This window comes from Tachypleus tridentatus, chromosome 7 (assembly GCF_004210375.1).
Source record: "Tachypleus tridentatus isolate NWPU-2018 chromosome 7, ASM421037v1, whole genome shotgun sequence".
Lineage (NCBI taxonomy): Eukaryota > Metazoa > Arthropoda > Merostomata > Xiphosura > Limulidae > Tachypleus > Tachypleus tridentatus.
The window spans coordinates 58,005,561-58,022,087 of NC_134831.1; the positions used below are offsets into that span (position 1 = coordinate 58,005,561).

Genomic DNA, 16,527 nt, shown 5'->3' on the forward strand with positions numbered 1-16,527 from the left:
GTACCACCAAACCTTGAATAATATAGTGCCGTGATTACGTATTTAGTGTTTTGTGAAAAAAATATGTAATACTAAATTGAGTAAACTCATTTTTATTGATGTTAAGGTTAAAGCTAAGTGACATACAAAATCCGTTAATAAGCTAATTAGGCTAAAGTTAGTTCTAAATGTATAATGGACTTAGATTTTATTGTAAACCATGTTTTGTTTATACAAACACAGTGCATTAAAAGCGATACGTGCTTACTATTTATAAACTAAGTTAAATGTGCGTGATAGTACGTATTGAACCAAAACCATTTGTCGTACAAGTCAGTTGGATTTTTTTTTATGCAAAAAGACGTTAAAGTAAAATCAGTCTTTGTATTTTCGTGTAGTCATTATTCCTGGAATGAACCATGCTTTCTGTGATATGTGTCACAGATAGAAAAAAAGTTTGGACACAGCAAAGTTTTGTATTTCAAAGTGAATGCTCTACAAATAATCACCGAAGTTGTGATGTGTTATTAGGTGTTATGACAAAGAATAAATATAAACTAGTAAGTGTTGCTATTCGTTTCACTTAGTTTATATAATATAATATTTGACTTGAAACTTTTGCGTATGTCAGTGAATTTAATCTTCGTTAATTCAGTTCATTTACAAAAACGTTTTACAAAGCATAATATTAGGTGGAGTAAAACGATTTCTATAGTTTATTACCTAGATGGTAAAATCAGACGTAATGGGATAGAAGAATGAAAACTGTACCACACATATTTCACGATAGATTAAATACAGTTCTAATGTTTATGTTTCGTTTCAACGCAAAATTTCTAGATTTTGAATTTCTTACAGTTCTATTCAGGATAGTGTAGATTATAACTTAGATTGGTATATAAAAATGTATATGTGTAAACTGTAAGGTCAAGCTATACTGCATTACAGTAAGTTAATGATATACTTACAATATATATGGAGTCTGAATATTTTGTGGTAACACAAAACGTTTTCCTACACGTGAATTATAAGTTAAATAGATATATGGAAATTCAAAAGTGTAAACCATAAAAAAAAATGTTGTACAAATAATCAAAGTGTAATAATATAAATATTAATTTTACGTATTCTTGAAGTGATATTTTGGTCATAATAAATTGAATTTGGTCGTAGTGTCTATTATCTCCGTTATTTGTACTGTATGATTACTTGTAGTCTAAATGACTCAGAAGGAAATATCTAGACTCAAAATATTCCAAGTAATTAGTTTTATACGTAGATAGTAAGTTAAACTAATATATGGATAATATATGTATAAACCATAAAATATCTTAAAATACTAGTCAAACTGTAATACATAAAATATTAAATTTGCATAGTCAAAGAAGACTATTGATTATGGATGTTGAAGCGAAAGTGTAAATTAGAAAAGTAACCATGCTATTGTTGTAGAAATTAGTTAAAAACTATAGATAATAAAATAGTGGTTTATGTTATAACTTGACGCAGCTCGGAAATCACGTTAAAACAGGGTAAACAATATTATTTGAGGTTCCGTTTCACGTATAATTTTTTAAGGCACTTGTATTTATTTTATAATTATGTTAGTGATAGTTGTTTCTCAGCAACTGGCTTAGAAGTCACTATTGTATGTACTAGCGGTATCTCTACTATTACATAATCTAGATTTATACATAAGAATGTATAACCTGATGTACTTCTGCACTGTTTCTGAAAGCGTTGTGTTTTAAAAGTAAATGAAACTAAAACTAAGAGTAACAAATACTTCTGTTCTCTTCAGTTTGGAGTTCAAATGTCATACTGTTTCGTAGTTTACAGAGTACATAATTCTTCTCGTAATTTATGACACGCGCACGTTTTACTGACGTTGCAACAGTATACGTTGCAACGTTAAGCATTCCTTATACGACTTCATTTTAGTGTCTAATGGCTGACTGACAGACAATACACTTCTGTACGTTGGTACGAGTGATTAAAACAGAGCACCCTTCCAGGTCATCGGCCCTCTTTCGGGAAAATTACCTTTATTTTTTAATTACTTAGATCGTTATAGGTTTGCCTAAAATTAATGTAATGAGGTGTAATCTATATCTAAAACCTTTATCATTTACTAGTAAGAATAGTAAAAAATGCATAACATATACACAAATCATAATGAGGTTGTTAGTCTCAGTAACTGAGACTTATTAACAATATTATTTGTCATCACATAATAGAAATAAAATGTTTCCGTCACAGTTAAAACAATATGAGTTATTCTACTTAGTCGGTTTTTACATCTATCAATAGTTCACGTTAAAAGCTACATTGTTTCCAGAAGGAATGTTTTATGAATATACTAGAATGTATATCTGTGTATGAAAAACCGAGCATTTACATCAGTAGCCCTCAATCTAACAATACAGTTGTCCTTATTTAAAACAAATAATACTAACCATACAATTGAATCTTTGTTTAAATTTTATAAAATTTCAATTTCAACGAAATTATAATATCAGAGGAAACGTTATTTGAATTTATTAAGAATTATTTATTTATTATCCTATTACATCATAAAATCACGTAATATTTTACTATCGACAGCCGTGTATATCCTCAAAAAAGGGAGTAGTCAGTGTTTTGATCTTAGTGTATTAAAGGATTATAAAGCCATTCGTGGCCATGTTTTGTTGGTGTTATAGCTAGGATGTCATTCACGGATTAAGTATCAGCTCCTCTGTTGCTTTCTTATTGTTATTAACAAATCTTAATTATGAGATAATGATTTAAATTATAGAACAGCTGGCTCACTTTTATGGAACTAGGAAATAAAGACAGATATTGTATGCAAGCAATCCTAACCCGTTAATTATTCTTACATGAAAAATCTCATTATACGATCTTACTGATAATTTCATGTCTAATTTTTATGTTACTTCTACGTTTAATGATATAAATGAAATTATATAAATTTGTACGTTGCTGCTTATTACGTTATTGATTCTACAATTTTCTTGGTTGAATATTATATAATTATGGATTTTTACACACTATGCAATGAATTTCTTCTGTGAATAAATAAACCTTTTTAACGACTACACTTTTCTACCTTAGATTGAAAACAAGTTCACATTGGTTGTGAGTATACGTATTGACTGTTTTACAAGTCATACTTGTAGAAGCCCCCCAGTGGCTCAGCGGTATGTCTGCGGACTTGCACGCTAAAATTCGGATTTCGATACCAGTGGTGAGCAGATAATAGATAGCCCATTGTGTAGCTTTGTGCTTAATTCAAAACAACAACAATATACTTGTAGAAACTGGTTCAACATACTGAAATTAAAAAGCACAGGATACCCTTAAAATTCGGGGAATAATTACTTACTAAGTTGTTTCTCTAAGATTTTTTGTCTCACTGCTAAAAATGAATTGAAGCATAACTTAAGTAAATTAAGAATTGGCGTATATTTTGAAGAGATTGTTGTCTCTATACCTGTAACCTTCATAGGCTTCCTAAGTACAATCTTGTTTTGAAATAGTACATAAGTTATCAAAGACAAAAACGTAAAATGTTTAGATTATTCTTCCGTTAGGAAGTCAAATGGTTTCAAAACACAATTCCGATACAGTCAACTATATATAAGTTGAATGTTATCATGTCACCAACTTAACGTTCAAAAACTTTGATAAAACCATTTGGTCTAAAAGCAACATTGAAATAAGAATGAATAAATAAATAAAATGTACAATTCTGTTAATTTCCTTTTATTTGTAAAGGCATTACACGTAGTCTAATATTATGGAATATGAAGGTACAACGGTAAGTCTACGAATTTACAACGTTAAGATCAGCAGTTCGATTCCCCTCAGCAGATAGCACAATGTGGTTTTGCTATGAGAAAAACACACACACACACACATTATGGAATGATATGTCTTTTTGTTTGTTTTTGAATTTCGCGCAAAGCTACACGAGGTCTATCTGCGCTAGCTGTCCCTAATTTAGCAGTTTAAGACTAGAGGGAAAATAGCTAGTCATCACCACCCACTGTCAACTCTAGGGCTACTCTTTTATCAACAAATAGTGGGACTGACCGTACATTATAATGCCCCCACGGCTGAAAGAGCGAGCATGTTTGGTGCGACGGGGACATAAGCCTGAAAAAGAGTTAATTATACATCATAATATTTGAATAAAAAGTATATTATATTAGATATACCACAAGTACACACAAAAGTGACTCCTAAGTTCTCTGTTGAGAAAATGCTTTCACTAGCGTAATTATACCACAGGTACAAGTGCCTTAGAAAATTATACGTTTAGCACAACAGTCACATAAAGAAAAAGTGTTTAAATAAAGTAGGCTAACGTTTAACAATGATATATTATACACGACTCTATGATCTACGATTTACTTTTAACAGTGCTTCCACTGGCTAAGAATCCAGGATTTGGGCTGTAGGGAAGACCTTACTATATGACATCATTGAGGTATGTGTTAAATCTCTATTTTTACTGTTTTCAGGTTCAACTAAAATTCCACACACATTTTTACGAAGAATTTGGCAGATATGATGACGCTATCTTAAGTTTTTAACTTCAACAATACTCAGTAGCAAACTTAGAAGATGTACATCAGATATTGTGTTGTTGGCTTACCAGATTGCTTTTTTGCTGAGATCAAACTTAGTTTGTCGTGTTCTTGTCTATTTGTTTCCCTTCTTATTATTTGTTTTCAGAGTAAATACAAAGACCTTGACCTTGGCATCAGTGAGATAATTCTCATCATCTTGATCAATGATATTTTACCTCTTTCATTGCAGCTCGCTAACAGTAATGCTGAACAGATCATACTGTAGTTCTACCTGAAACCCGGACTTCAATTGACGAAAGTGGCATCTGGTTGTTTCAAAAGCTTGTTCTCCAATCTCTATATAACTTCTTTGAATGTCTTTGATTAACGTAGAAGTGCATGTATAACTTTCCTCTGACACAGCTTGTTGCACAACGTTGGCAGATAAGAATAGTTTTATATCATCAGATTTCTTAGAATGCCGTTTCCAATGACGTTGATAAGACCCTCTGGATCTCCTGGAAGTAATGTAGTACAGAGAATCCTCGGTAAAGTCATGCAGAATACAAACAATCGACAGTTCTAGTCAAGAGCACTGAAACTTGATGCATTTTGTCGAGCTCCTTCATCTAGAAAGTTTGAAGTAAATGTGGATTCAATACCAAAGAACTATTAAATTGGATAGATATCGTTCCCGAGCCCTATTGGAGTACTACAATATGGTCTTGCTTTCACGCGTGAGTTCTTGGATGATCTGCGTCGACTTTTTCGGTGTCATAAAATCCAAAGGATCCCCAGAAGTATCGCTAGACATTTCATCTTCAGCACTCTTCAGTGGAATAACGTAATCCATTCTTTTCTTTCTGTTTCTACCTCTGGGTTTAAACCGCTGTATCCATACAAACACCGAAGGCATTTCCCACAAGTACCACATTTTCGCACTTTGCACTTACAAACCATTTTCTTATTTTCCTGTGTTAACGCTGCTTTATCAATACAAGATCAGTATACTTACTTACTGAATGTCATAGTATGTCGATATCTGTTTTAGAGCTAACCGTGGATTTGTCTGCTTTTTGTCCAAGCAGATTTCTTAAAAGTGTTAGCAAATAAACAAACGATCCGGAATACCTTTGAAAAATCAGGTTTAGCAAAATCCTGGATGCCTGTTTCGTGGAAGTATTGTTAAAATATTACGCAGTACACGTGACCATGATCTGTAACTTATTGTTAACATTATTACACTACACACGTGACCATGATTTGTAACTTATTGTTAACATTATTACACACGTGACCATGATCTGTAACTTATTGTTAACATTATTACACTACACACGTGACCATGATTTGTAACTTATTGTTAACATTATTACACACGTGACCATGATCTGTAACTTATTGTTAACATTATTACACTACACACGTGACCATGATTTGTAACTTATTGTTAACATTATTACACACGTGACCATGATCTGTAACTTATTGTTAACATTATTACACTACACACGTGACCATGATTTGTAACTTATTGTTAACATTATTACACACGTGACCATGATCTGTAACTTATTGTTAACATTATTACACTACACACGTGACCATGATTTGTAACTTATTGTTAACATTATTACACACGTGACCATGATCTGTAACTTATTGTTAACATTATTACACTACACACGTGACCATGATTTGTAACTTATTGTTAACATTATTACACACGTGACCATGATCTGTAACTTATTGTTAACATTATTACACTACACACGTGACCATGATTTGTAACTTATTGTTAACATTATTACACACGTGACCATGATCTGTAACTTATTGTTAACATTATTACACTACACACGTGACCATGATTTGTAACTTATTGTTAACATTATTACACACGTGACCATGATCTGTAACTTATTGTTAACATTATTACACTACACACGTGACCATGATTTGTAACTTATTGTTAACATTATTACACACCATGTGACCATGATCTGTAACTTATTGTTAACATTATTACACTACACACGCGACCATGATTTGTAACTTATTGTTAACATTATTACACACGTGACCATGATCTGTAACTTATTGTTAACATTATTACACTACACACGTGACCATGATTTGTAACTTATTGTTAACATTATTACACACGTGACCATGATTTGTAACTTATTGTTAACATTATTACACACGTGACCATGATCTGTAACTTATTGTTAACATTATTACACTACACACGTGACCATGATTTGTAACTTATTGTTAACATTATTACACTACACACGTGACCATGATTTGGAACTTTTCTTCAGCACTGTTAATTTAGCTAGAAAAACGTTTGAGAGTAAAGGACGATTTACATCGCGAAACGTTGGCATAAAAAATAAACACTTCTTGTCTATTGAAAAATATATTAACAGCAAACTGGAGTACCCTTCTCCTGGGTGAAAGTTATGTAAATTAATGATTAATGAAAGGTTATTTTAGGACACGGAAAATTGCTTCCTTTATGTGTGATTGTAAGAAATGTCCATAAAAACTGCAATGGACCTTGTGAATTTCCATACCAAATTTGGTGAATGCCCATTTAAAAGGGGCGAAGTAGTTATAGAGTACTCAAAAACGCACATAAAAACTCCCAAATGCAAAACTAAAAATCCGTACCTGTTCCCTTTGACCTAATGAACCTTCATGCCAATTTTGGTTAAAATCTATCCACGCCTTATGAAGTAGTTACATGGACATAGAACAGACAACAGATAGGGGGTTTGTTTGTTTTTTTCATTAAGGTTTGGAAGACGCCAAAATATTAAATTATGAACTGTTGTTTCTTCTCTGTGTTCTTGAGAAGTTTACAGAAATCTCGCAGTCTACGTTTGAAAAATAACTGGTTTAGTCTGTGTTATCAATTTTAAAAGAAACCTAGCATATATCATTCTTGTTTCATAAGCTTATGACTAGTTATGTAGCAAGATAACCAGTATTTAAGGTTGAGATAGGTTTAGTTTTCCCTCATAATCCCTGTTTCAACAGCTTACCTTATATTAACTTAAACCTTCATTTTGATGGTGGATCTGGTAATTAGTATTCCTGTTGTTGTTTTTGTAAACCTCTGATTTTACTAAACGTCTTCAAACTTTAAATAACATTTTCTTTGGCTTTAAGCAAGGATTGGTTCTTAAACTAACTAACGTGTTTAACATTTTCTTTGTATGAAAAACAAGACTTTCTGATAAAGTCTTCTGATTCTTAATTTCCTTCATGTTCATGCAAGCTTTGTCGTTTATTTTTTTTAATTTCGCGTAAAGTTATACGAGGGCTATCTGCGCTAGCCGTCCCTAATTTAGCATTGAATATTAGAGAGAAGATAGGTAGTCATCACCGCTCACCGCCAACTCTTGGGCTACTTTCTTACCAACAAATAGCGGGATTGACAGTCACATTATAACGACCCTACGAATTAAAGGGCGAGCATGTTTGGTGTAACGGGGATTCAAATCCGCAGCCCTCAGCTTGTGAGTTGAGCGCCTTAACAACCTGGCCATACTGGGCCTATCATGAAGCCTTATTTGTTGGTAATAATTTTAAGTTTTTGTACTTTCTTTCATGAGAAGACAAAAATTTCATAATAATTTCTTGAAAATGCCTTCGTTTTTAGTATTTAAATAAAATCCATTTTGCGAACTTTTCACTATTCGCTTGTTGTTGTTTTTTAACTTAGTCTTGAAAAACTGTATAATTAACCATTTTTAGCTCTAAATGAGACTTAAATTTCATGATAAGACAAATTGTGACAGGTTTTTTTCTTGTGGCAGCTTATGTAATTATTTAAATAATAATCCTATTTGTACTTAAACGTTACTAAAACTTTGGTAGTGTTCCCCTAGTGTGATTTTTTGTTGAGGTTCTGTTAGGGACGGGAGTCTAAGTTTTCTGAAACTCTAAGACTATATTTAAACATCACGTGAAATGCATATAAAATACTACTTGAAGTACATCTGTTTCTAAATGCTGTTAGAGTAGTGTATAGAAATGTGCGATCACATACTAAAATTGTAAATGTTTCTCTCTTCGATATTAACCTGCCCCACCCAACCCAGATGTGTGGGTTCAGTCTTTATCGACTTGAGCTGTGGACCAGATATTTCAAGCTACAGGGTTTACCAGACTGAAAGAAACGTTCTTTCGTGATCTTTCAGCTGTTGTTTATGAGACTGCGCAGTGAGTTAAGAAACAATAGCATTCATTTATTGATTAAAGATTCTGTCTGTTGCATTCACGTTGTCAGCATAAACATTCTGTGTTACTACGAAAACATTTTTCACGATGCTTCACACGTTACCAATATTACGTTTCGTTCTGTGATTTTTCTCTCAGTTAGAACAAAATATCTTATTAAAATTAGCTTTGCAAGTTATTCGGTAAACCATGTTTTTCAAATAATCTTTAGCTCACTTGTTAATTTCACATATAATTTTAGATTGTCCGTAACCTTTATGACAAAATCCTTGCAAGCTTCCCCTACGTGTTCTTAACATTGCATGTTTGGAAAGAAGTAAGAAGCAAGTCTTATGAAATATTGATTATATTATCCTTCCTTCCGTGAGAGAAAGTTAATGACATACTCCTGCAATAAAAACTTGGTTATTTCCTCCTTAAAATTCGGAAATCTGTGGTAACACATCTACGATTTAAAAAGTTGTGATCTTCTGTGAATGTTGCTATGTCCTACGACTTCATTTAGTTGCGTTTATTTAATGTAAAGAAAAATGTTCTGGTCTTTCAGTTTCAAAGTGGAAGAGTTGAGTTTACTCTCACGAATAACACTTCGTTTCACTGCTGTCGAGTGTTAGTATATATACAATGGCCTGCTTTGTGTTGGTAAGTACGACTATGAAAGAGTTACTCTTTCCAATGGCTAAGTGCAAGATGTTTACTTTCTGACAGTATTATGAAGATAAGACGATCGATTTAATTATCATAAGTTATTTTAAGAATTGGAAACCTTAGACGGTGGTGAGCTGTAATATATGATAATCACTTTACAATTATTAGTAATAGTGTAAGATAATGTTGCATAGCTGGCGAGTGGTAAGTGTACATTAACTATTCTGTGGTGATAAGAAATAAGTAGTATAAAATAACCTCTCCTTTGTGACAAGTAATAGTACAAAAATAACGACTCTATTATGATGAGTAGTAGTAAACAATAGGCACTCCGTGATGATAAGTACTAGTGTACTCCATGATGTTTTGTAGTAGTGTACAATAAACACTCCATTATAATAAGTAGTAGTGTAAAATTACTACTTCATTATGATGAGTAGTAGTGTACAATAACCATTAGTTGATGATAAAATGTAATGTACAATAGCTACTCAGTGCTGATGAATACTTGTGTACAATAGATAAATAGAATGTCCTGTTTCTGCAAGACATCAAACATCTGAGCTTTGTTCATTATTCATTTCTTATCATAACTGTTGACATCTCTGGTAAAATATCGAAGGGAATTGAAGAGTGAGGAAAGATAATCGAAACTAGTGTTCGATTATCTGACCAAAAAAAATCCATGTGTGTCAAGTTCGCCGCTAGAATCCAATTCTTAATTTTAGGGTTATTAACCCTGAAGCTTACCACTGAGCATCCATAAGATTATATAACCGATACTAATTCTTAAAGTGTTCATATTATTATTGGACTTTTTTCTTTCGGTAAAAGTATTCAGCTCAAACTGGAACTCTTTTAGGAATTCACGAAAAAATGTTTCGTAAATTACATTAGCATATATATTTTTTCTCTGTCATTAACGTGAAATGTTTGCCAGTTTCTAGTACGACAGTTCTTAGTTTTATCTATAAATTTTATTTTATTTTTTGAATAACCGTGTAATTTTTATCGATCATTTATTGTATATTGTACAATATACAATGCATTTCGAGTGGTCAAATTTTTGAAAACAAAACAATCAGGGAAACTTCGAAAAGTTTTGGGTGTAGTTAATAATTTGAATATTAGGTTTTATAAGCTTCATATGATGAATCTTGTTGGCCTGACTTTCCCAAAATATTAGTCAATTTATTAACCATAAAAAGGGGGGTCAGCTACACTCAGTTGTGTTTTTTTTGTTAATGTTCGATATGCGATTTTATTTCTGTAGAGAGTATTGCATATTTAAACATTAAAGGTGCATCTGAAGAATGCCATTCAACCACTCGTTCATCTCTCCACGTAATGTCGAGGCCTGGCATGGCCAGGTGGATAAGGCACTCGACTCGTAATCTGATGGTCGCGGGTTCTAATCCCTGTCTCACCAAACGTGCTCGCCCTTTCAGCCGTGGGGGCTTTATAATGTGACGGTCAATTCAACTATTCGTTAGAAAAATAGTTGGCGGTGGGTGGTGATGACTAGGTGCCTTCCCTCTAGTCTTGTTCTGTAAAATTAGGGACGGCTAGCGCAGGTGGCCCTCCTATAGCTTTGCACGAAATTCAAACCAAACGTAATGTCGAATGCGATTTTTTTATTCCCGTTAATTGCAGTATACGGGTAATTAACTGTAATTAAAAAGTCTGCAACTTAGTTTGTTCAACATAAAAGTCTTTATAAATATCTTAAAACTATTTCTTTTTCTCCTTCTTCCCGGTAGAGGAGCACATGATGCCGTATTTCATTAATTGTCGTCAAATGACAATAATATCATTGACTTTTAAATAATTTAACCAAATAAGTTAAAAGAAACTCCAATCTTAGTAATAAGTTTTATTTAATGTTCTTGCGGAAATAATCGTATAAAAAACTCATTCAGGTATTTTAATATAAAATTATGTGTGGTTGTTTAAACTTCCATATTCTTTATTCTGTGTGCAAGATGAAAGCACTTTTATCTTTTGACGCAGAAGTTAGTAAGTAGATTAATGCAAGAATAAATAGACAAAAGATAAATAAAAAAATACTGGGTTCTATTCAGTTTTTTGATGAGGGACTCTATTTAATAGCAGTAATATATATTCTCTACAGAATGAAATTCAATTGGAAGGTTATTTCCTTCAAAGGTAGTATCAACTTAGCACGATGGTTAACACCAGTTGCAGCAAGATTAACAAAAGTGTTTCAATGTGGTAAAAAAAATAACTGAAAAGAGAACATACTCTACTCATGAACATACTTTAAGTTCTTCTGATTATCATTTTTTTTGGGGGGTATTGAGATTACTTGTTTCATTATGCTAACGTAATACACTGCATACAAAACAATATGAAACAACTGTTTTTCACATGCATTTTACGGAGTAACGTCAATTATCTTCTTACGTCACTGTTACATAAATAATCTAATTATAAGTCATGATATCGGAAATCAAAGATAATGAATGGACATCAAGATATAGCTAATCACAGAGTTTATAAAGTGTTACACATTATTCATGAGTCACTGCTACACCATACAGTAATGTTCCAGCAATCAAGTAATCGTCTTTGTCAGTATTAATAATACATATATATATATATATATGAAAACCTAAAAATAATTATTTCCCATTGTAATTTTCGAGATATATAAATTATCAATAAGATATATATCGTGTTTGTCCTCTGTTGTCATCTTGGAGTCCTCAGAAGGACTGAGCGTGATGTAAGAGCTAATATTCGATCTTTGGTCTCTTTGGAAAAGCAGATGTCCACTCGTGAGTTTCTAGACTGTTTCTAATTCAATGGTAAGTTTGCTCTTACATCTACACACTATATAATTAAGCTGTCTCTCAATTCTGGCTCTCACAATTTCAGAAAACCTACAATGAGGCTGAATCAAATCTTCGCAGTCGCAATCCTATCCCTCTTTTAATAGAGGAACTTATTTTTTTTTTATGGAGGCGGAAGAAGTTTTCTATGCGCAGGAATAAGCGCTGAGGGACTTACCAATCTATATATTCTATTTAATGGTACTACTAATGTCACACATTACAGATCTTTAATTATTACTGTGGTATTGGAATTAGTTCTACCTATAGCCTAATAAATGTTAAAATCTATTCCAGCCGTGTTAAACTGGTCGATGTATTACTTGAAGAAGTAAGAATTGAACGAAAAATGTGGTTGTAAGTTCAATTGACTTTATTTCCCCTGAGAATGTGCCGCATGTACCTGGAATATATGTTGCATCTCTTCAAATGTTTCCAAGCACTAGATGTATCATTGGATCATGTCTGTCAGAGAAATAGTCGATAATATCTAAGAATTTTATCAAACCTTTTATTGCAAACTTATAACATCGGTCCTACTCAGTTGCTGTTTTTGATGACCATACTCCGTACTGAAGTGAAATACAATGGTTGTATTGATGTGAAGTCAGTTATTCCAGATGTGTGTTCACCTGCATATACGGAACGACCAATAGACTAAAGACCAACCATTTGTATTCAGATCACAGAATAGATCACCAGATGCTTGATTTGTGTAACAATTAACTATAGACAGTGGTTGACATTACTTATAACAGTTGTTTTTCCTAGTCGTAGAAAAAAATGTTATAGGTTCCAATTATTCTTTAGCTATTTTGTGGAGTGTAATAGTAGTCTTTTGGTGTATGTTTGTTTCCGTTCATTACCCATGTCATAAAATTAATGGGCATTATATATAAAGCTGCAAATGGTATTGTATCTTTGTATTCCGTTCTCCATTCTCTGTTTTAAGTAATTCAATGTACTTCGTTTTAACATTTTCCGTATAATTCAATTTACTAAAAAAAATGTGGAAATCCATTTTATTAAACTGTATTCTGTAATTATTAGAAAATTACAAATGTTCATTTTTAATACGTCTGACCTGCAGAATACCTGCAAATCTAATTAATTTAGTTTCTGTGAACTTCGAGCTGCAAATGTAAAATCATGATGTAGGATACACAGTAAGTATATTTTGAAATGTTAAAATCTGACGATTTTGGAATTTTAGTTGGAAAATGTTCGAACTATCGAGTTCTTGTTTCTAACTAATAAGATAATGTTTGTTTTGAATTAAAACTCTGTATCTCAATCAAAATTTAATTTCTTATTATAGGAAGGAAAAACAATTATGGACAAGAATCAAGTCTTTGCCTCTTTCAGCCAATGCATCTTCAAACTTTGCCAAGTGCATGAAAACTATCTTACGGTTATTTATCCCATTTATAATTTTGGAGGTACTCACTAATAGTGGCCTAGTGAACTAAATATGAAGAGTATAAAATATAACCCTGCATTAACTTAGATTTCATTCGTCATGCAACATCCTCTCTCAGATGTAGTATTTCCTTCACCCTGAAGCGGATCTACTCTCCTGACTGTCAGACCAATCAACTACCAGGGCTTGTTCTCACGGTGACATCTTTTGAAACCGTGAGTATGACAGGCTCAGAGAAGGTGGACAAACCAGGAGCAGGATCGCCCCCTGTCCCACCACCACACAGTACGACCTCTCCAACCCATCTAATTCATCAACCACCACCTTTCCAAGATGGTTGTGCACCGTTTCAGAACATTGTCTCTGAAACATTCCCCACGAGTGGAATCGTGCCTCTCCAATGCAACATGCACCGGACACACTCAAGATCAATGTCATCGTTGCACCCTGAACCTTTCATGATCATGCGCAGTAAAGCTTTAAACCGGAGAATCACCATCAATGTTGGAGGAGTGAAACATGAAGTACTGTGGCGCACTCTTGAGAGGCTTCCACACACTAGGCTAGGCCGTCTACGGGAGTGTAACACACATGAGGCAATCATGGAGTTATGCGACGACTACAGTCTAGTGGACAACGAATATTTCTTCGACCGTCATCCGCGGTCGTTCAGCTCAGTGCTCAACTTCTACCGAACGGGAAAGCTCCACCTGGTGGAAGAAATGTGCGTGTTAGCCTTCAGTGACGACCTGGAGTACTGGGGCATCGATGAGTTATATTTAGAGTCTTGCTGCCAACACAAATACCACCAGCGAAAAGAGCATGTACATGAAGAGATGCGTAAAGAAGCCGAATCTCTTAGAAAGGGGGAGGAAGAAGAATTTGGAGAAGGACGTTTAGCCCAATATCAGAAGTTCCTGTGGGACCTTCTGGAGAAACCAACGTCGTCTCTAGCAGCAAGGGTGAGCTATAACATATTTTCTTATCCGTTACTGTGTATTAAATCCAATAGCATTAGATGGTGGAATCAAATTATATAGAAAATAAGAAAAATGCTCTTTTGCCATCAAAAAAGATTTGTCAGTGTCTTATAGTATATGCTAAGGACATAGATATCAAGTCAAATTTGAATCTTTCTTTTTAAAATGGATTGCAGTAAAATCCAATGACATATAAGAAAGAAAAGACATAAATTGTTCCAAAAATGTATTGTTCTTTGAAAGTTGAAAGTAAAAAGATATGAAAAATTGAAACTTCCTATCTCAAAAGCAAATTGTGAACTTCTCTCCTTTATGTCACGCTAGTCAGAAATAGGAAACACTTGACAAACGGTTTTCCTTCATACATTGTTTCGTAATAGTTGGCTTAGGTACAACAGTCAATATATTACATTTATTACTTTCTTGTTCTTCTTTTAACTTCTTCTGGAATCATTTTCTGAATTTTGGCATCGTTATCCTTTGTTGGCGTAAGCTAAGTTTCTCTACATGTCTGATGAAGATTCTAGGCTAAGAAAGATTACAGCTAGAAATCCAAAACATTGTAAAAAAGAAAGATACCTAAGACGTTTATTTGAACAACCAATAACTACTACATATATGTCTTTTACATAAAGCAAAGACTGTTAAACGTGGCACACTTCGTTTTTCTATAATAATGTAAAGTATTGCATCATATATTATGTTAAAATATTTTAAACACACTTTATGGCTTCTATTATTTGTTTTTCAATTTCGCGCAAAGCTATACGCGGGCTATCTGCGTTAGACGTCCCTAATTTAGCAAGGCAGCTAGTCATCACCACCTACCGCCAACTCTTGGGGTACTCGTTTATCAACCAATAATGGGATTGACTGTTACATTATAACAACATCCCTAGAGTTGAAAGGGCGAGCATGTTTCGTGCGACGGGGACTCGAGCCTGCTATCCTCAGATTACGACTCGAGTGTCGTAACCACCTGGTCATGCCGCGCCTTCATGGTCTCTATATTGGAAGTGAAGTTGGTTTCTTAAATATTTTTTTGGTGGATATTCCTCGTAATAAACGTTTATTACTCATTTCGTTGTATAAATTTACAGGTAGTTTATCCGAATTAAACACTTTTCCCAAAGCTTTAGATATATTTTATAGAGGAAACTTGCTTTCAGTAATACAGACTGCACAATACAATTAAAAAAGAATCAACATTTGTGACTGTATGGCTCTGACAAGTAAAATCACTGTTATAACGTCAGTCACTTCCTCAACCATCAGTGAAGTGATTTGAAATGCTCATGATTAATTATTTAGCCTACGATACATTTATACTATCTTGTCTCCTTGAAGTGAAGCACAACATTTACAATTCTCCAAATTGTTCACATCTGTGGCTAGAACTTGTAGAATACATCTGAATGTTTCTTTTATGTAGCAAGTAATGGGAAAAATTAACTTGATCAATCACAACAGGATGTTATTTATTGACTAAACATTTATCGAATTATCCTTAGTTGCTGTTGTTGTTGTTTTGAATTAAGCACAAAGCTACACAATGGACTATGTGTGCTCTGCCCACCACGGGTATCGAAACTCGGTTTTTAGCGTTGTAAGTCCACAGACATACCGCTGAGCCACTGAGGGTCTTATCCTTAGTAAAATGTGGAATCTGTTCCACATTAATAGTACAATTGCTCTAACACTTACAGAAAGAAGACAATCATCAATAATAAAAGCAGACATGTTATCTGTATGCCTGACCTCGTAGAGCACCTACTCTGATACTAAAGGAAATGTTCGCAGCCGTATTAGTATACTGACGA

The 16,527-nt window shown here is 33.5% G+C and overlaps 1 protein-coding gene across 2 annotated transcripts in view; it reads left to right on the plus strand.

Moving 5' to 3' along the window:
* LOC143255739 (potassium voltage-gated channel protein Shab-like) overlaps positions 1-16,527 on the plus strand; it is a 146,967-nt gene that overhangs the window by 36,210 nt on the left and 94,230 nt on the right. Inside the window, exons 2-3 of one of the 2 annotated variants that reach the window (XM_076511894.1) lie at positions 4,405-4,471; positions 13,626-14,689. In XM_076511894.1, coding sequence (XP_076368009.1) covers positions 13,949-14,689 — 741 coding nt within the window. In that variant the 5' untranslated portion in view covers positions 4,405-4,471; positions 13,626-13,948. The remainder of the gene's footprint in view (positions 1-4,404; positions 4,472-13,625; positions 14,690-16,527) is intronic. The other variant, XM_076511895.1, reaches the window with a different exon arrangement.